The sequence below is a fragment of the Centruroides vittatus genome, unplaced genomic scaffold (assembly GCF_030686945.1).
Source record: "Centruroides vittatus isolate TY-2023 unplaced genomic scaffold, ASM3068694v2 contig_1168, whole genome shotgun sequence".
NCBI lineage: Eukaryota > Metazoa > Arthropoda > Arachnida > Scorpiones > Buthidae > Centruroides > Centruroides vittatus.
The window spans coordinates 937574-955722 of NW_027120749.1; the positions used below are offsets into that span (position 1 = coordinate 937574).

General features: G+C 36.3%; 2 protein-coding genes and 1 long non-coding RNA gene across 3 annotated transcripts in view; 1 reads left to right on the forward strand and 2 right to left on the reverse strand.

Moving 5' to 3' along the window:
* Window positions 1-6040: 6040 nt before the first annotated feature.
* On the reverse strand, window positions 6041-7526 carry LOC136982512 (uncharacterized). The gene is made up of 2 exons (XM_067279011.1): window positions 6293-7526; window positions 6041-6198 (listed from the first exon to the last, which is right to left on the reverse strand). Exons 1-2 carry the CDS (start codon window positions 7524-7526, stop codon window positions 6041-6043), a joined length of 1392 nt encoding a protein of 463 aa, XP_067135112.1.
* A 2544-nt stretch (window positions 7527-10070) lies between these two features.
* LOC136981884 (uncharacterized) lies at window positions 10071-10691 on the forward strand. The gene is made up of 2 exons (XR_010881800.1): window positions 10071-10446; window positions 10519-10691. It is a non-coding gene; the product is annotated as an uncharacterized lncRNA (long non-coding RNA).
* A 3953-nt stretch (window positions 10692-14644) lies between these two features.
* The window catches only part of LOC136981537 (zinc finger CCHC domain-containing protein 8 homolog), a 32687-nt gene continuing 29182 nt past the window's right edge, over window positions 14645-18149 (reverse strand). Inside the window, exons 11-13 of the mRNA XM_067277847.1 lie at window positions 16151-16228; window positions 15975-16080; window positions 14645-15469 (exon numbers count right to left, since the gene is read on the reverse strand). Coding sequence (XP_067133948.1) covers window positions 14925-15469; window positions 15975-16080; window positions 16151-16228 — 729 coding nt within the window. The 3' untranslated portion in view covers window positions 14645-14924. The remainder of the gene's footprint in view (window positions 15470-15974; window positions 16081-16150; window positions 16229-18149) is intronic.

Genomic DNA, 18149 nt, shown 5'->3' on the forward strand with positions numbered 1-18149 from the left:
TATTTTAACTTTCTCCAAATCCCTCACAATTAACATTTATTTTTCATTTTAATAATTTTGATTATGTAACAAAATTCTGGTTTTTTTTCAATTTATTAATATTTTATAAACTTTGGGAATTTAAGGGACAAATTTAATAATTTTATACTTTTGTGCATAATTTTATTATTAGCAAACCCTGTATATAAATATAACCATAATACTGGTTACTCATGGTGCTGACTGGGGGTGACTCAGCACCATAGCTTATAAATTCCCACTATGCCACTCAGCCAGCTATCACTTTACTCCAACATGATGTATATATACAAATATAAACATCTAAAAACTCAATTATAATCAGTTTTTAGATGATGATGATGATGATGATAAATAAACAATGACTAAAAAAGCCAAGTTAGTTTTATGGTGGTGGATTAATAATAGGATAAATTATTTTCATTTAATAAAATATTTTATTTTCAATTTTAATAATTCAGCAATTATAAAAAATATGTAACCGTTAATTAGAAAAAGTAACCAACTAAAAAGTTAGATTAACAATAGCATATATGCTTAGTAAGTCAAATTCTATTTTATTTTGTTAATATCAGTGGCGTGCCGTCATTGGAATCGGTGAAAGCGCCGCTTCCACCAATTCCAATGACGATTTTCTAAAATATGAATTTTCATATTTTAACGTAGTTTGAATTAATTAAAATTAATATTTTATTATAATTGCATTATGTATCTTATTACAAATTTCTATACTACATGTGAAATAAATGATAAGATTCAGTGGTGTGCCGTGACATTTGATGACAGGGAAGCATTTACATATAAGAAGCTGACTTCCAGAGGCAATCAGTTAATTGTGCATCAGTGATGGTCTAGGGCAGGGATGAGCAACTCGAGGTCCTCAAGCCACATTCATATATTTTGCGGCCCGCGACGCATAAAATGTGAATAAATATATCAATTTCCCAGCTTAAGACCCAGCTCAATGAACAAAACCAGCTGCCATGATGCTTGCAAGTACGATGAAATATACGATAAGCACGAAGATCTTTAACGAGTTAGCAATACTGAAATACGAGCGAGATTTGTGCACAGATAATTTCTTACCACACTAAATTTAACAGAAAAATTCATCACAAAACGATTATTGATGCTAATGTGTGAAATTCCATTTAATCAATGCAAGATGTGTGATTACCAGAGCCCCTTCGGCCGCCAATTTAAAGAATTTTAATCTTTAAAATTGGCGTTTCCACTTCCCGGGACGAGGACCCAGGGGTTGGATTTGTGGGAAGCGAGTGTTCGGGTTGTTTCATTGTGTTGAATTGCATACACAGAACGAGGCGCTTGACATGTAAGTGCGTGAGTGCGAGAATTCGAGTAAAGGTTAAACGGTGTATATCTTCGTGTAAAGTGATGTTATGTCCATGCTGTGTGTGTGTGTGTGATCAAAGGACATCTTCGGCATGTCTAAAAACAGAAAAACAGTAAATTACGATACGAGAATAAGATGTGTTGAAAATGAAAAGAAAGAGTTCTTACCATCGGAGACTTCGGAAAATATTCACTTGTACGATAAATGGCCACTTCGTCCTCTTCGTGGTAAAGTTGGGGAGGGAGAAGTATCTCCCTCCCAAATGTTCCTACAAAACACAAAGACACTGAGAAAAGAAGAAGTTCATTCACTTATTATCTAAGGTCAACATTATTACCTTTATCAGCTAGTCTTTCTTCCCGAACAGTGTCATGAGGAGAGCGAAGGACCTGACCTAACCTAACCGGAAGCTCAATCCTCGTAACACCTGTTTGGGAAGAAAGGTCGGCCAAATGTCGCGTCCGGCGAGTAAATGTGTCACGTCCGGGTGGTCACAATCGGGAGTCAAATCCGTTGTCGTCTATCGAGTGTCACGTTCGGGAGACAAGTCCGGGTAGGAGACAGTCACGTCCGGGAAAAGGCGTCGAGTCCGGGTGAAAAGTGTCGAATCCGGTCAGAATGTCGCATCCGGGTGCAAAGGACGAGTTGGGGAAAATCGAAGAGGATCACCGCCTAGGCCAAGGGAAACGCAGCCACCCGCAGCAACAAAACAGTGGTCCCTCGACTTCGGCGGTGTTCTCCTCCGATTCTTCCCCGTTCCGACTTCCGAAAGACGATGACGACGACGTCGCGAGCGTGGACGAAGAGGCAGGCATCATGAAGTAATGAAGTAACAACGAAATCCAAGAAGAGGTCTCAGAGGTGTTGTCACTCCCTACTTCTTCCACAACAAGGCCTGTGGCTGGCTGATCCCTGACGACCTTGGCCAAGTGGAATGGACTCAGAACTCTCCCGCCTCCGGGAGAGTGCCACGCCACACGCACTGGGGGAAGGTCGTCACCACCCGCTGCCTCTCGCTCGACGGTCTCCAACGACACCGAACATTCGGCAGAGACCAAGTCCACCACCGGGTCCTCGAACGTCTCATCGGAGCCGTTCGAGGAACCCCCTCCCTCCGGCGCCACCGCATTCTTCCGTCGGAACCTCTGGCGAAACCACTCCAACATCTTCATTCTGGAAAAAAAAAAAAAAAAAGAAAGTTTAAAATTAGTCGATTAATTAAAACAAAAGCTTAAATTAATGTCTAAATTCTTCCGAGAAAAGCAAAATGCTCACCGCAGCTGCCTTTTTAAATCTAAAAGATTCGAATCCGACCATCGAACGACGTGCCGAGATGTCTTCTGGGACCGATTAACGCAGAAAAAGTCCAAGATTATACTTACGACGAATCGGAATTCGGATAGCTTGCGTTAGATCCTACCGGAAATTGCTAGAACGTTCCAACTGTATTTGCAGTAGAGACGACCGACTCGGAACGAAGAAACTCTTACGTGTAATTTGTATTTGTACGACAGTAAATTAAAGACACGCCGCACGCAGCCACGAGGAAAAGGCACTCGAGCCCAAGTCGTAACAAGTGTTTCCTTCTAGAGCAATTTACCCTAACGTGTACGTCACATAAACGCAACGACGGGCATTTAAAAGGGTTTCGTGCAAAGAAATTGCGAACGAGTCGAACAAAACACAAGACAAACGTACGAAGAGGCGAAACATGCCCACAGCCCAACTCGCCATTCGGGACACGAACGTTTAAGTGTCACAAAGCATTGGCAGAGGGTTACGTAAGTGTGGAAGATCGACTGCACTCGGAAAAGACCATCTTGTGGAAAGAGACGAAGAGCCTAAGGAAAAAAATTATTTGTGTCCAGCCTGTATAGACAACTGTTAAGTGTATTAGTGTTACGTGTGTTTGCGGATAATTAAATTCTCGCAAAATAAGCCGTTGTAATTAATACATAAATTCAATGGAGAAGTCGGAGGTCAAAGGGCGAAATTTTTGACCTGTCCAAGGAACATCCCATGCTTCAGAATACGGTCTCCGTCCATTAGACAATATTAGAGTATAATTTAGTTATAATACGATAAGTCTACGATGGAATTCGTATTTAAAGTTATTTATATAAATTGAATTAAAACTTATTTAATACTAAGATATTTGCAAATAATCCTTATTCTTTGACCGTGTTTATAAAATGTAAATCGATTAAACATTATATAAATTAATTAATTACGAAAATAAACTTAATTTATCCTTTGCGTCCGTCGTTTTCGGCGCTTCGGTCGCTTTCCAATGTGGCGGCTCGTTTAAAAGTCGAAAGAGATGGTAATTGAAACGAAAGAAAAGGCGATCCGGCCAGAATCTCCATATTAACGAAGTGAAATAAAGAAAGAAAGAAGAAAAAGAAGAATTCAAACGAAAAACACAAGCGACGGCAGATTTAAACGCAAATATGCAAAGTCCGAGCCGGCCGATGTCGTCTCCGAAAGTTGGACTAAACGAAGCGAAAATAAAATCGTACAGCTAGCTAAATTCTAATTAAAATCTTACCTGGTATGATGTTGGCGTCCAAAAGTCTTCTTAAAACCACTTCGGGTAACAGAGAACACTGAAAAAAGGCAAAAAACACACCGAAAACAGGAGCAAAGAGCGCACACGTCCGTCCAGCAAGCGAAAAACGTGCAAAGTGACGCAAAATCGTGTTGCAACAATAGAAACGGCAATTGTTGCCGTTTCTATGGAGATTAGAAAGCGCCTAACGAATTCGAATGCGATTGACGTAATGGATTCTTTTTGAATTGTAAGGCTAAATATCTGCATTTTTTGCGCTTCTATCCCCCGAGTGACGACGGATTGGGATCGAGAGACTCCCTACTACCCTCCGCCTTCGGTTTCCATTCTCCACAAGGGGTTAGAAGCAAGATTTTCTATAATCGAACGTCATCTTTACCACGCCACCCCCCAAAACTAGAACAAATCATTCCTCTCGTTCGTCCAGTATTCTCCGATCGACCGACAGCGCTATTGTTACTAAATTTCCTAATATTTCGTTTGTCCAACGCCATTTTAAAAGCACATAGGGAAGAACATATAAAATTAACACGAAATAAACTTGAAAATCTTTTAAAAAATATAATAAATCTTCCAATAAACTAATTCGAGCTTAAATTAATCCTTAAATTCTTCCGAGAAAAGCAAAATGCTCACCGCACTGCCTTTTTAAATCTAAGATTCGAATCCGAAGCGCAAACGGACGACCATCGAACGATGTCTTCTGGGACCGATTCTCCAAGTAATATTAAATAAATTCTTACGTCTAGGGTCAATATGGACTAAGACTTACCTCAAAAATCTTCAGTCTTCTCCGCAACAGTCTGCAAACCGCAAAAAAATCCAACGCAATCCAAGAGCACAAGAAAAGCACGTCCGACCACGACCAGAAACACAATCGAACTGCGAATCGTCATGTGTGACGTTTTTCGAACAAACGTTAAAAGACGCGTCAACAATGTTCGAATTACGTAAAAATTCGAATTTAAAAAATCAATTTTATTTTTTTTAATTAATTTATATATATTTTTTTTAAATTTTGCTTCAGTCATTTTTTTGTGTTCGGAATTTGATAAATAAATTATCTTCTGCATTTACATAGTGCAGAATGTCCAACGTGGAGATCTTTTTTCAATTCTACGTCTCGAGGCTTGACCATCTCCGAAAATCGCCCGAAATTCGTTTGAATAAACATCTTTTTCGTCCATTTTCGGCCATGGCAGGAAATAAATCAAATTCTTAGGATTTCGCCCAATATTATTTCGCTTTTCGGAAAGATTCCTCGGTCGCCGTCGGGGTTGCCGGTTTCGCGTATTAATGCAACATCAAACTGGATAAAGTTAATACAATAGTAATAGAGCAGACCTTCTACCTGGCAATGAATGTCAGGCTTCCGGTGCTCCACTTTATTTTCAGACGTTCTCTGTTTCGCTCAATGCTTTACAGAGAGTTGGATACACTATTGCGGTCGTAGCCGCTACATTTTTTTTTACCGACATATATTCGTATTTTGTTACATTCAGCATATTACATTTTATATATTTAAATTACATATTATTGAAACAATTAATATAATATGTAGATTTTTTTTATAGTTCCATGTTGGCTGTTTTGTACTTTTTGTACAAACATTATAAATAAAAATAAATACAAATACAAAATGTAAAATATATGTGGAGTTTTTTTTTTTTTAAAGTTAATGATAGTATTAAAGAGTCTACATATGTTTTATGTTTTATTTAAAAGTACTTGAGATATTTTAATTAAGGTTTCAGAGATAACCGCTATGTTTGCTTGTCGTATATTGGCACTTCCTATTATCATCGTATTTTCATATTACCACTATAGTATCGAAACGTTTCTTTACCTGTACTAGTATCACTGTCACTGTCACTGAGTAGGTACCTCCACAATTTAACACTTTAATTTGTAGAACTTTCACTTATAACACAAAAAGTATCACTTTCTTGTAGTACTTTCACGTGTAGTTTCTTAAATCACTGTACAACCATTCCTCTTGCTCCTCCGTCGTATTTCCCTATTATTTGTAGCACTTGTAGTACTTCCAAGATTATTTTGTTTTTCATGATATCATCTCATTCATACCACTTATTTCATTATCACTTCCTTTTCGTTTTGTGGGTAAAATTAGATACACTTGTAGTACTTGTAGTACTATTGCCTGTTGTTTCTGTTAGTTGTACTATTGTTACTAGCACTGTCGTCGTATTTCCACGTTTCATTACTTCTTCGTGATGGTATATGGGACGATTATATTCTGGTTTTATAACATATTCTTATAAAGTTTATAAAGTATGTATAAAGAGTGACGTTATTGATAAGACTACTCTTTTTTATTGGCCAAGTATAACCTTCTTTATTGCTTATTGTTCGTAGCTCGTTTCTAATATTTTCATATTTAATACACTCAAATAAAAGATGTGTCGGAGTTTCTCTGTCTCCGCATATTTCACAAGTGCCATCGTTATTATGATGGAATCTATTGTGGTACTCTGCAAAGTCACCATGTGCAGTCATGAATCTTGTAAATTTATAATTTATTATAAAGTTCTTATTTTTTATTCGCTGGTGAACATCAGGTAGATACTCAAAAAGTTCTCTTCCTTTTGTTGATTCTGTCCATCTCTTTTGCCATTTTATTATATATTTGTTCTTTATTTCCCTTTTTATATATCTTTCAGATAATTTCTTGTATACTACTTTCATGTTTGAGCTGCTTGCCTCTTTTGCTAGGCTGTCTACTCGTTCGTTTCCAGGGTCGCCCATATGTGCTTTTACCCAGCTGAAAGATATATTGTTTTTATTTGCTAAGATATATTTTCTAATGTTGTCGATGAGTTCGTGTTTGTTTTCGTCGTCATTCAATGCTTTTAATACGGAAAGACTATCTGTACAGATTGTGATTGTTATATTTTTCATGTTGTTGCTAATCCAGCTTACAGCCTGTTCTAAGGCTACGAGTTCTGCCTGATAGTTATTGCATCTTTTATCTAGTTTGATTTTCCTGTTGTATTGTTCTCTATTATTTGATATATATATGTATGCAGCTCCTACTCCTTCTGGGGTTCTCGAGCCATCCGTATAAATTCTATTTTTAGTTAATGGACTATATTCTTTTATTTGTATCTTTTTCCACTCATATCTTTTCAATTGTTGATATCTTTTGATTTGATATTCTATTTCGTCTTTCTCTGTTAGTATTGCACCATATGTTATTTTTTCTTTTAAAATTTTTCGAATATCCCTCCTTTGACTTATTTCTAAGTCCATTGGTAGGAGGCCTGCCATTACACATAATGCATCATTAGACGTGGTTCTATATGCACCTGTTATTCGTAGGAGAAATTTACGTTGGAAGCTTATTATCTTTCTTTTCATATAGGTCATTTCTGCTCTATTTCCCCATACTTGAGCGCCATATGTAGTTATTGGTATCACTACGCCTTTGTATATTTGAGTTAGTGCAGTGCCTCCTGTACTCCATTCTTTTTTTGCCACTTTGGTAATTTCTTGAAAAAGATTGCCAACTTTCTTTTTGACAGATTCAAGGTGGGCATTCCATGACAATTTGTTGTCTATTGTCATACCTAAGTATATTATTTGATTAGAACATTTTATGTTTTTGTTTTGCAATTTTATCGTTGGCTGTCTTTTATCCACTTTGCAAGTCGTAAACGCGATGGCCGTAGTTTTATCGGGGTTAAACTGTAATTTGTTTCTCTTTCCCCAGTTCGCTATCCTCTCCAATATGTTATTACATTTTTTCTCGATTTGCATCCGACTGTTTGCTGAGCAAACCACCAATATATCATCCGCAAACGCTGTTATTTTCGTTCCTATTATTGTCTCAGTATTTAAAAGGTCATTTAGTAGGATGGACCAGAATGTGGGGCCTGAACACGATCCTTGTGGGCATCCCATTGTCATTGTTTTTTTCAATTTTTATGTCAGCACATTCTATGAATGCTGTTCTGTTATTTAAATAATCACATATTAATGAATATATATTACAGGGACAATTGATTTCTTCTAATTTTTTGTGTAGGAGCGGCCACCACGCACTGTCGAATGCTCCTGCTATATCTAGACTGAGAGCTATTGTCCATTTATTATGTTTTCGTTCTTCTTCATTATCATTAATTACTTTAGCGATGGCATCTTCCGCCGATTTTCCTTCTTGGAATCCATATTGATTTTCGTTTAGGTACTGTCTAGAATTTAGCCAAGTTGTGAGGCGTATACCAGGGGTGGCCAACACGTAGACCGCGGTCGACCGGTCGACCGCAAAGGTTTTGAAAGTAGCCCGCGAAGCTAAAGTTGAACAATTTGCTTTCACTTAAATTAATGTTTAAAAATCTTAGTCTATTATTGTAAGAATAAATTATCGAATTGTCTATGCAACGTACCCATAATGTTTGTATTTATCCCGATGAACAATGCAAATAAATGTTAACTTTTAAATTAATTGTAGTCGCAACGCATGCGCATATAAATGGCAATCGCCAAATTTTGAAAAACTTGCTGCACCTATGCAATGTCAGATTTCGTCCAATTAAACATTTTTATTCATTTGATTATTCACAGTGTATTTTTTTAAGTTAATAAGTATTTCATCTCAAAAAATAAAAAAATTATAATTAACATTTTTTTCTTTATTTGCTAAACTTTTTTGTGTATTTAGTTCTTTACATTGTAATTTTTTTAATTTAATAAATACTATATTATTGTCCTTGATAGAATAAAAAAAATATAATTATTTGTTTTCTTTACTTGCCATAATATTTTTTAGTTGAAATTCTTGTTAATTATTTATTAAAATATTTATGAAAAATTTGAAAAATCCTAAAATTGTTTGCCCATATTCATAGTCGCCCGCAGACTATATTTTACCGAAAAAGTAGCCCCAAGGGATAAAAATTTGGCCACACCTGCGGTATACGATTAGTTTGTCAAGAACTTTGCCCATTACTGGTAACAATGAGATTGGTCTGTAGCTTTTCGCTTTCAATTTATCTTTATTTTTCCCTTTGTAAAGTGGCAGAATTTTAGCTACCTTCCAAGGTGTCGGAAAGATGTAAATTGCTCTAGAAGAAAACACTTGTTACGACTTGGGCTCGAGTGCCTTTTCCTCGTGGCAACGTGCGGTGTGTCTTTAATTTACTGTCGTACAAATACAAATTACACGTAAGAGTTTCTTCGTTCCGGGTCTGTCGTCTCTACTGCAAATACAGTTGGAACATTCTAGCAATTTCCGGTAGGATCTAACGTGAGCTATCCAAATTCTGATTCGTCGTGAGTATAATATTCGACTTTTTCTGCGTTAATTGGTCCCAGAAGACATCTCGGCACATCGTTCGATGGTCGGATTCGAATCTTTTAGATTTAAAAAGGCAGCTGCGGTGAGCATCTTGCTTTTCTCGGAAGAATTTAGACATTAATTTAAGCTTTTGTTTTAATTAATCGACTAATTTTAAACTTTCTTTTTTTTTTTTTTTCAGAATGAAGATGTTGGAGTGGTTTCGCCGGAGGTTCCGACGGAAGAATGCGGTGGCGCCGGAGGGAGGGGGTTCCTCGGACGGCTCCGATGAAACGTTCGAGGACCCGGTAGTGGACTTGGTCTCTGCCGAATGTTCGGTGTCGTTGGAGACCGTCGAGCGAGAGGCAGCGGGTGGTGACGACCTTCCCCCAGTGCGTGTGGCGTGGCACTCTCCCGGAGGCGGGAGAGTTCTGAGTCCATTCCACTTGGCCAAGGTCGTCAGGGATCAGCCAGCCACAGGCCTTGTTGTTGAAGAAGTAGGGAGTGACAACACATCTGAGACCTCTTCTTGGATTTCGTTGTTACTTCATTACTTCATGATGCCTGCCTGCCTCTTCGTCCACGCTCGCGACGTCGTCGTCATCGTCTTTCGGAAGTCGGAACGGGGAAGAATCGGAGGAGAGCACCGCCGAAGTCGAGGGACCGCGGTTTTGTTGCTGCGGGTGGCTGCGTTTCCCTTGGCCTAGGCGGTGATCCTCTTCGATTTTCCCCAACTCGTCCTTTGCACCCGGATGCGACATTCTGACCGGATTCGATACTTTTCACCCGGACTCGACGCCTTTTCCCGGACGTGACTGTCTCCTACCCGGACTTGTCTCCCGAACGTGACACTCGATAGACGACAACGGATTTGACTCCCGATTGTGACCACCCGGACGTGACACATTTACTCGCCGGACGCGACATTTGGCCGACCTTTCTTCCCAAACAGCTGTTACGAGGATTGAGCTTCCGGTTAGGTTAGGTCAGGTCCTTCGCTCTCCTCATGACACTGTTCGGGAAGAAAGACTAGTTGATACAGGTAATAATGTTGACCTTAGATAATAAATGAATGAACTTCTTTTCTCAGTGTCTTTGTGTTTTGTAGGAACATTTGGGAGGGAGAAGTATCTCCCTCCCCAACTTTACCACGAAGAGGACGAAGTGGCCATTTATCGTACAAGTGAATATTTTCCGAAGTCTCCGATGGTAAGAACTCTTTCTTTTCATTTTCAACACATCTTATTCTCGTATCGTAATTTACTGTTTTTCTGTTTTTAGACATGCCGAAGATGTCCTTTGATCACACACACACACACGCATGGACATAACATCACTTTACACGAAGATATACACCGTTTAACCTTTACTCGAATTCTCGCACTCACGCACTTACATGTCAAGCGCCTCGTTCTGTGTATGCAATTCAACACAATGAAACAACCCGAACACTCGCTTCCCACAAATCCAACCCCTGGGTCCTCGTCCCGGGAAGTGGAAACGCCAATTTTAAAGATTAAAATTCTTTAAATTGGCGGCCGAAGGGGCTCTGGTAATCACACATCTTGCATCGATTAAATGGAATTTCACACATTAGCATCAATAATCGTTTTGTGATGAATTTTTCTGTTAAATTTAGTGTGGTAAGAAATTATCTGTGCACAAATCTCGCTCGTATTTCAGTATTGCTAACTCGTTAAAGATCTTCGTGCTTATCGTATATTTCATCGTACTTGCAAGCATCATGACAGCTGGTTTTGTTCATCGAGAACTGTCTTAAGCTGGGAAATTGATATATTTATTCACATTTTATGCGTCGCGGGCCGCAAAATATATGAATGCCGCTTGAGGACCTCAAGTTGCTCATCCCTGCCCTAGACCATCACTGACGCACAATTAACTGATTGCCTCTGGAAGTCCGCTTCTTACAGAAACACAGCTTCCCTGTCATCAAATGTAACTGCACGCCACTGGTTAATATGTGCAAAGTTGGTCAGGGAAAGTCGTGGAGTTTAAAACAAATTTGAGTAGAAATCCTGAACATAACTCATGCTAATGAGTAGTAGCTTATGAGTAATTGTTTAAACTTTTGCAGGCATTACATATTATTCTATTAACAAACTGAAAGAAGCAAGCATGGATGAGTGAATAAAACACCAGGTCGAAAAGCTCAACATCATGTGTTCATCTTGCTTTTATTCAACTTTTTATCACAATTTTATTCTGAAGTAGCAAATCCAGTGAATTGTTAGAAAATATATTTGGCCCAAAAATACTATTTTATAATTTAATAATTACAAAATAGTATTTCACAGAAGGCAAGAATTGCTGGTGCAAAATATACAATTTGGTTCCATAAAATGGGACCTTGTATGGAACCAAACTGTATATTTTGCACCAGCATTTACACCCCACACCATAGCTGAAAACTTGATATCTTGCTTCAAGCAGTTTTGGACAAGTCCTTCATTGCAGCATCTCTTTGTCCAGTATTTCTATAGAGGACAAGAAGGGTAAGTCTTCAGATCAAATCACCTTCCATCGTTTTCTATCCAGGACAGGTTGTCCTTGCCTCTTGCATACTACTACTAACATTGAACATGGGGTTCTGCTTACTTGTGTAGGTAACCTATTTGTCCTGTACAAAATGTAACCATCTATATATTCAAAATTCTGCTGCCTCCACAAATGTAACAGGTCAGTATTTGATGAGAAAGAAAATGCAAAATGTGATTTTCCCTGGCAATATTCATTGGCAGTCTGTTCCACTGCATCTGAAAGCAGCAATAGTATTCTGACAGTAGATTTGTTCAGATATAATAAGTCCAGCCAAGCAATGGCTGCAAATGTAGAGTGCACATTAATTTGCCTCTACGTTTTGAATCAAATGTTTCCAAGAATACATTGAGATGCCTGTTACAGTGTATGTACCAATTTTTGTTGTAGAAGAGGACTTCATAAATCCTAGGGGAGAACTTTGTTTTGTAAATTGCTAATAATTCTGCTTTTCTTACTCTGTATGATAATTACACACTGGATCAGGGCTGGTGCTACCACAAGGGCAAACTGGGCCAAGGGCAGCAAATTTTCATAAATTTTCATGAGTGAAACTATCATAGTAGTGTAAGTGAAATTAAACTATTTTAAATAAAATTAAAATCATTCAAAAATTTCTTCCCATTTCTAATAAGTATGGCATTTTAAAACTTGTTTTTGTTTTTTTTGTTTTAATGTAGAGGGATAAGGGGCTTCAAATGCATGTCTTGCCCTGGGTGGCATAAATGCTAGTGCTGGCCCCCATGCAGGATATATATATATATATATATATACAGTACATTTATTGCTATGGGTAAGGTATTTGGAGAAATTTTCTGATTGACCGTTTATATGCTGTTTGAATATGCAAATTTGTAATTTGATTACTGGTTGGAGAATTTTTTTATTAAGAACACATTTATTGTAAATATTTGAGAATAAATTTATTTAAAAAAGCATTTTTAATAAATGTCCATTCTTATCAGATAACACAGATGAACAGCATATGAACATAACATAGGTTTTATCTAAAATTACCAAACCGGTTTTTTGAAGGTTGACATGACAGGCCACAAATGGAAAATTCCTAGTAGTACTGGAAATGTTTGTGTTCTTCCCAGGCCCTTTTTTCCATAAAACTCACCAAGCTGATAAACTTTGTGAGATACATACATATATATATATATATGTATGTATATATAAAACAAAAGCTATGACTTTTTAGTATTCCTAGAGTGCAGTGTCATCCTAACTTTTAAGGTGTTTACCAGAAAACATCCAAACTTTAAATTAATACATGTTCTTTCCTACAGATCAATTAACACCTCTTTGTGAATGTCTAAAATCATTTTAAATACATCTATATGAACATCTTAAAAATATTTTCACTCTAAATTAAGATATGTTTAAAAAACATATTCACATAAACATTAGGAATTTTTAATAAAAATATTTTAATAGTAAACTGATTCAGTTTACATTTTGCTGGAAGCTGAAGAGGTTGTGATGTGAAGACATTACGTTTCCAGTGATAGAAAAGTACATTTTGTTAAAAATTCCTAAATAAAATAACATAGAAAAGAAATAAAATCAGATGCAAATATACAGATACAGTAATACCTTGGTTTTTGTCAAAAATTTTCTGTTTTCATCAGTTGCCTCGGATTTCATTGGCGTGCCCATGACCTATCTGCTAATTTTGCAAAAACAAAGGGTTATCCACACATTTTCCCCCCTCTCTCTCCTCTCCTCGCAGTCTTCCATATGCCAAGAAAAGTCTTCAGAAAGATAAATGCCATGTTAAATGTTCATTTATTGTTTACATTAGTCTTTTAATATTCATTTTATATTAATTTCTTATTGTTTTTTGTATTAAACACTATATTTATTCTCACTATATAAAATGTATTTAGAGTGTTTAGAATGAATTAATTGGATTTATATTGATTCATATGGAAAAATTTGTCTCTGTTTTGGATTTCACCAATTGTTTTTGGATGGATTATCAACAAAAACTGAGGTATTACTGTATTCCAAAATCCAAAACATTGTTGGGTCTCAAGAATTTTGAATAAAGGATTCTCAACCTGTAGTTCTGTTTATTAATGCAAAGTTTAGTGCATGAAACAGGCTTGAGATACGTCCATGGGGACTTATGGCTGCTTGCAGCAAAACTGTCAGAACTTTTCATGGCATTTGAATTTCACTTCTGGTATAATGTCCTCTCCATTTTCCTCCTCACATTTGGAGCCATCTGGTATAAAATAAGACATCATCTGTAACTGTCAAGGTTGTTTTTGGTCTGCAATTACCTTTGTTCAGTCATCTTGCTTGATTTTCTAACTGCTTCTCAGAATACTTTAGTGCAGACATCCTTTTCCCTTATTATTCCACTTGTATATGTAAGGACTATTTCGAACTTTCGATTTAGCTTACAGAAACTAGTCCACCTTACAGTGGCATAGGTTAGCTGTTACACTTCAATCATTTTAACTCTTTTCTTCCACTTCCTACAGCTCTAGCTGTAATTAAGAGTGGAAGAGAACAACATATATTTATTTTTTATATTATTAAATACTATCTTATGTTGTCCTTTTTGGAATGCCTTTGCATTTAAAATATTCCATATAAAAATGCCCTTTATCAAATTTCTAGTATAAAACTTTCCAACGATTTATCTATGTTTGTATTCTTTTAGTTTTTGGTCTTTCGTCTTATTACGTCTTCCATTTCTAAACTATTTTTCAAAAGAAATGAGCATTCAGAATTAAATAAGTAACTTGTGCAAGCATGTGCAGAAAAAAATAATGTTATATAGGGGTATAAACTAAAAATTAGGAATGATGATAGTTTTTACATGAAAAGAATCATAAAATTTAAAAACTGTTTAATTAAAATAGATATAAACATACATATACTGTATATGTCATAGGCAGAAATATGATATCAGATTTTAACAAATGCATTAAAATACATGTTTACAGTTTTCTCTTTTTATTTTTAACTTATTTCACCTGTAAGTTAAAAAAACATATAATTTAAGTTTTAAGATGATCGTTTGTGCTTTATCTTTAAAAAGTCAAAAAAGATCCATGTCTTTTAAAGAAACTTAATAAAAACAACAAGCATACTCTGAATCTCATTTTAGTTGTTTAAATCCTGACCTTTTTCCTCACTTTGTTGAGTACGTCTTTCATTTTTTCATAAGTTCCGGTAGAATTTGGCAAGTTTTCGAAAGGCAAGTGTTCTGAAACTCCGAGAGAGAATTTCGAAGGATTCGGTAAATTGTTGAATGGATTGTGAGAAGTTACCACTGGAGTTCCTTCGATGATGGACAGCGAATTACTATATTTGATAGTTCTTTCCACAGAATTTTGGCTGTTGTCACTAACCGTGTCGAGTTCTTCCAACTGCAATGACAGTTTTGAATCCTGAGATAAAGAACAGTCTTTAGTACTATCACTAGTTTCTGACGTTTTTTCTAATTCCAACATTATTTGCTGTTTAACTTCTTCTAAATCTGAAAGACTCAAATATGTCATTCTACTAGATGATATTTTCTCCTGATTTGAAATGATTGAAAAATTTTCTTCTGGTGGCGGAGGTGGAGGTAAATCCAAGGAGCTGTCAGGTGGTAACGGAGGAATAAACTTGCACATTTGGGTTTCTTTCTCATCCAGTTCTACCAGTTCTGTTCCTGAAAGTAAATGCTCAGGTTTTGAGTTGAAGTACTTTATACCAACTTTATGTTCAAATACAAAATATATATTCTTATAAAATTGAAAACATCGTTCTTATATTATTTTATTTCAGAACATTATATGTTTGTATTCAGAACGTTTTACATATCTGGATTTATACATTTACTGTAACATTATAAAACATATTTTATTATGTGGATACAAATTTCTGTTAAAATTTATAATAATAAAAATCATATTTACTAATAATAATCTTATGCTGTTTTGTTTTTTTTTTACTTTATCATTATAAATTTTAATAGAAGTTTGAATCTACGTAATTTAGTTTGATGGCTTGAATCTTAATTTATCCTCTATTTATATGAGAACAACAAACCTGGTAGTTTTTCAGTATGAAAGTGATATAAATAATGTATTTTTTGCTGTATTATTATTTTTTCCCTAATCAAGACTAATTCTTTATTACCTAATTGTTTTTTAAATTATAATTGAAATAAATACCAATATCATCTACATCCATATCTTGGCAATCGTGATGTAGCCTCTCAACTTTGCGTTTTTTATCAGGTTTTACGTCAAGTTTTCTTTTTCTGTATGGAACCGCTTCCTAAAAAAATATCCATATTTCAAAATTTATATTAAAAATAATTTATTAGTTATATTTAAAAAAAGCTTACAGGTGCTTTCATTTTTTTCTCTGCTTCAGAACGTAAATGACAAAATTGCATGGATGGCATTTTTAATGTTTTATATTCCTAAGACATTCGAAAATGGATTAATAAAAAAACTTTCAATGAAGAAATAAATTAAGAAATAAAATTAGAAATAATAATATAAGATCTTGCACTTATATACTTTAAACAAAAAACCATGTAAGATTAAAGGACTCTTTTAAAAGAAAATTTTAAAACATTTTATCTCACAAATTGCATTTTCACTCAAAAATATATTTTTTTAAAAGTTCTTATAATCATCATCATTTATATATTAATAAGATAAAAAGACATTACATCAATGACACAAACATAAATTAGATCATTTAAGAAATTCAAAAAACTTTCTGCATCCTCTTTGCTCTTGGATTTCTGAGTGAGGCCCACCTCTCAATCGTAAAACATGCAATCAGTGAGGGTTCAGCCCTTGACACTATGACAATTTTTAAAATGTCTCCAACATGTCTATAAATCATAGAATTGATTGACTATTATTATATTGTCACATGTTAGGCTTACTGTTATAGATGGTGATGCACCAGCAATATCTGAGATACATACATCCCTTTATTGACATTCAACACATTTAAAAAATGGCCACAAGCAATTTTTTCTTCAATTGTACAGTGGTGCCTCGTATAATGTATGCCTAGAATAATGGACGCTGCAAACAACAGACTTTCTGTTTGGCCGTTATGTGACTTGAGCAATGGACTTTCCGTTCGGCAGTTACGTGAGGCAAACAAGTGCTAATGATGTTTCCACTCTTTTGCCGTTGCCAACGACAATCTGCTATTTTTAGATGTTTTCCTCTTGGCTTCCCAGAATAGCTTCTTGATGTAGGTATTTTAGGAGCCTTTAAAAACAGTTGCTCTTTGCTGCAGAAGAGTAATCTGTTTTTTCCCGCCCCCTTCTTCTTCATGAATAGCCCTGACGGTCGGGCTCCTTCACCACCTGAAGTACAGAGCTCCTGTTGGGATTCGGCTTGCTCCCTTGTTTATTATGTACAGTACATCACCTCAGTGCAGGGTATTTACATTTATTCAAGTGTTGTGCAAATCATGGCTTCTAAAAAAAACAGAAAAGTGATTTCAATTGAAACAAAGCAAGAAATAATCAGGAGTGAAAGTGGGGTAAAACAGCAACCTTGTCAAAGAGTTTGGTCTCAGTAATATCACCATCAACACCATTTTAAGCAAGAAAGACGTCATCAAGTAAGCAAGGTTGCCAAGGGAGTCTCCAAGATCTTCCATGTGAAGCGTAGGTCTTCACTCCATGACGAAATGGAAAGGTTGTTGATGGTTTGGATCCATGACAGGCAGGTGAGAGATGATATCTCTACCCAAGAAGTTATCTGTCAAAAAGCCAAACTCATCTACAATGAGTTGAAGAAAAACATTCCTTGAACAAGCAGCAGCAGTGGCAATGAAGAAGAGGAGTTTAAAGCCAGCAGGGGTAGGTTTTTTAGGTTCTGTTCAAAAAGCTGTACACCAGAGCTCTCTTCATGAAGGTGTTTGAAGAATGTCAGCTTTGTGGAGACATGACTGTCTGAAAGTTCTGGAAAGAGAAGTTTGATGTTCTTGTGGCAATCAGACTCATCCAGAAGACCCTCAATTCAGCCTGGAAGAAGTTTGTTCCTGAATGGACCCAGGAAGAACCAGCTGAGGATACAGAATTGGTGCAGGAGGTCATCTCAACAGCCTGAGAGTTGGAATTGGAGGTGGAGGATGTGGAGGAGCTCATTGAAGAACACCAAGAAGAGCTGAAAACTGAAGAGCTCCAAGCACTTCTGGCCCAGGACGAGCAATCCAATCAACCAATTTCAACTGCTGCCATCAAGGACTTCTTTGTCAAATGGGGAGAGGTTCAGGAGTTTACCAACACTCACTATCCAAACACAGCTGAGGCCAACAGGATCAATGATCTCTACAATGACACCCTTGCCCGTCATTTCCAACAGGTG

What these genes read in the sequence shown, in the direction of transcription:
- LOC136982512 (XM_067279011.1), bottom strand. Translation starts at nt 7,526, where the DNA reads ATGACAATAGACAACAAATTGTCATGGAATGCCCACCTTGAATCTGTC. An exon ending in AACAATAAGCAATAAAGAAG is followed by an intron (nt 6,199 to 6,292) that starts GTTATACTTGGC and finishes TTATAAAACCAG; the next exon opens with AATATAATCGTCCCATATAC.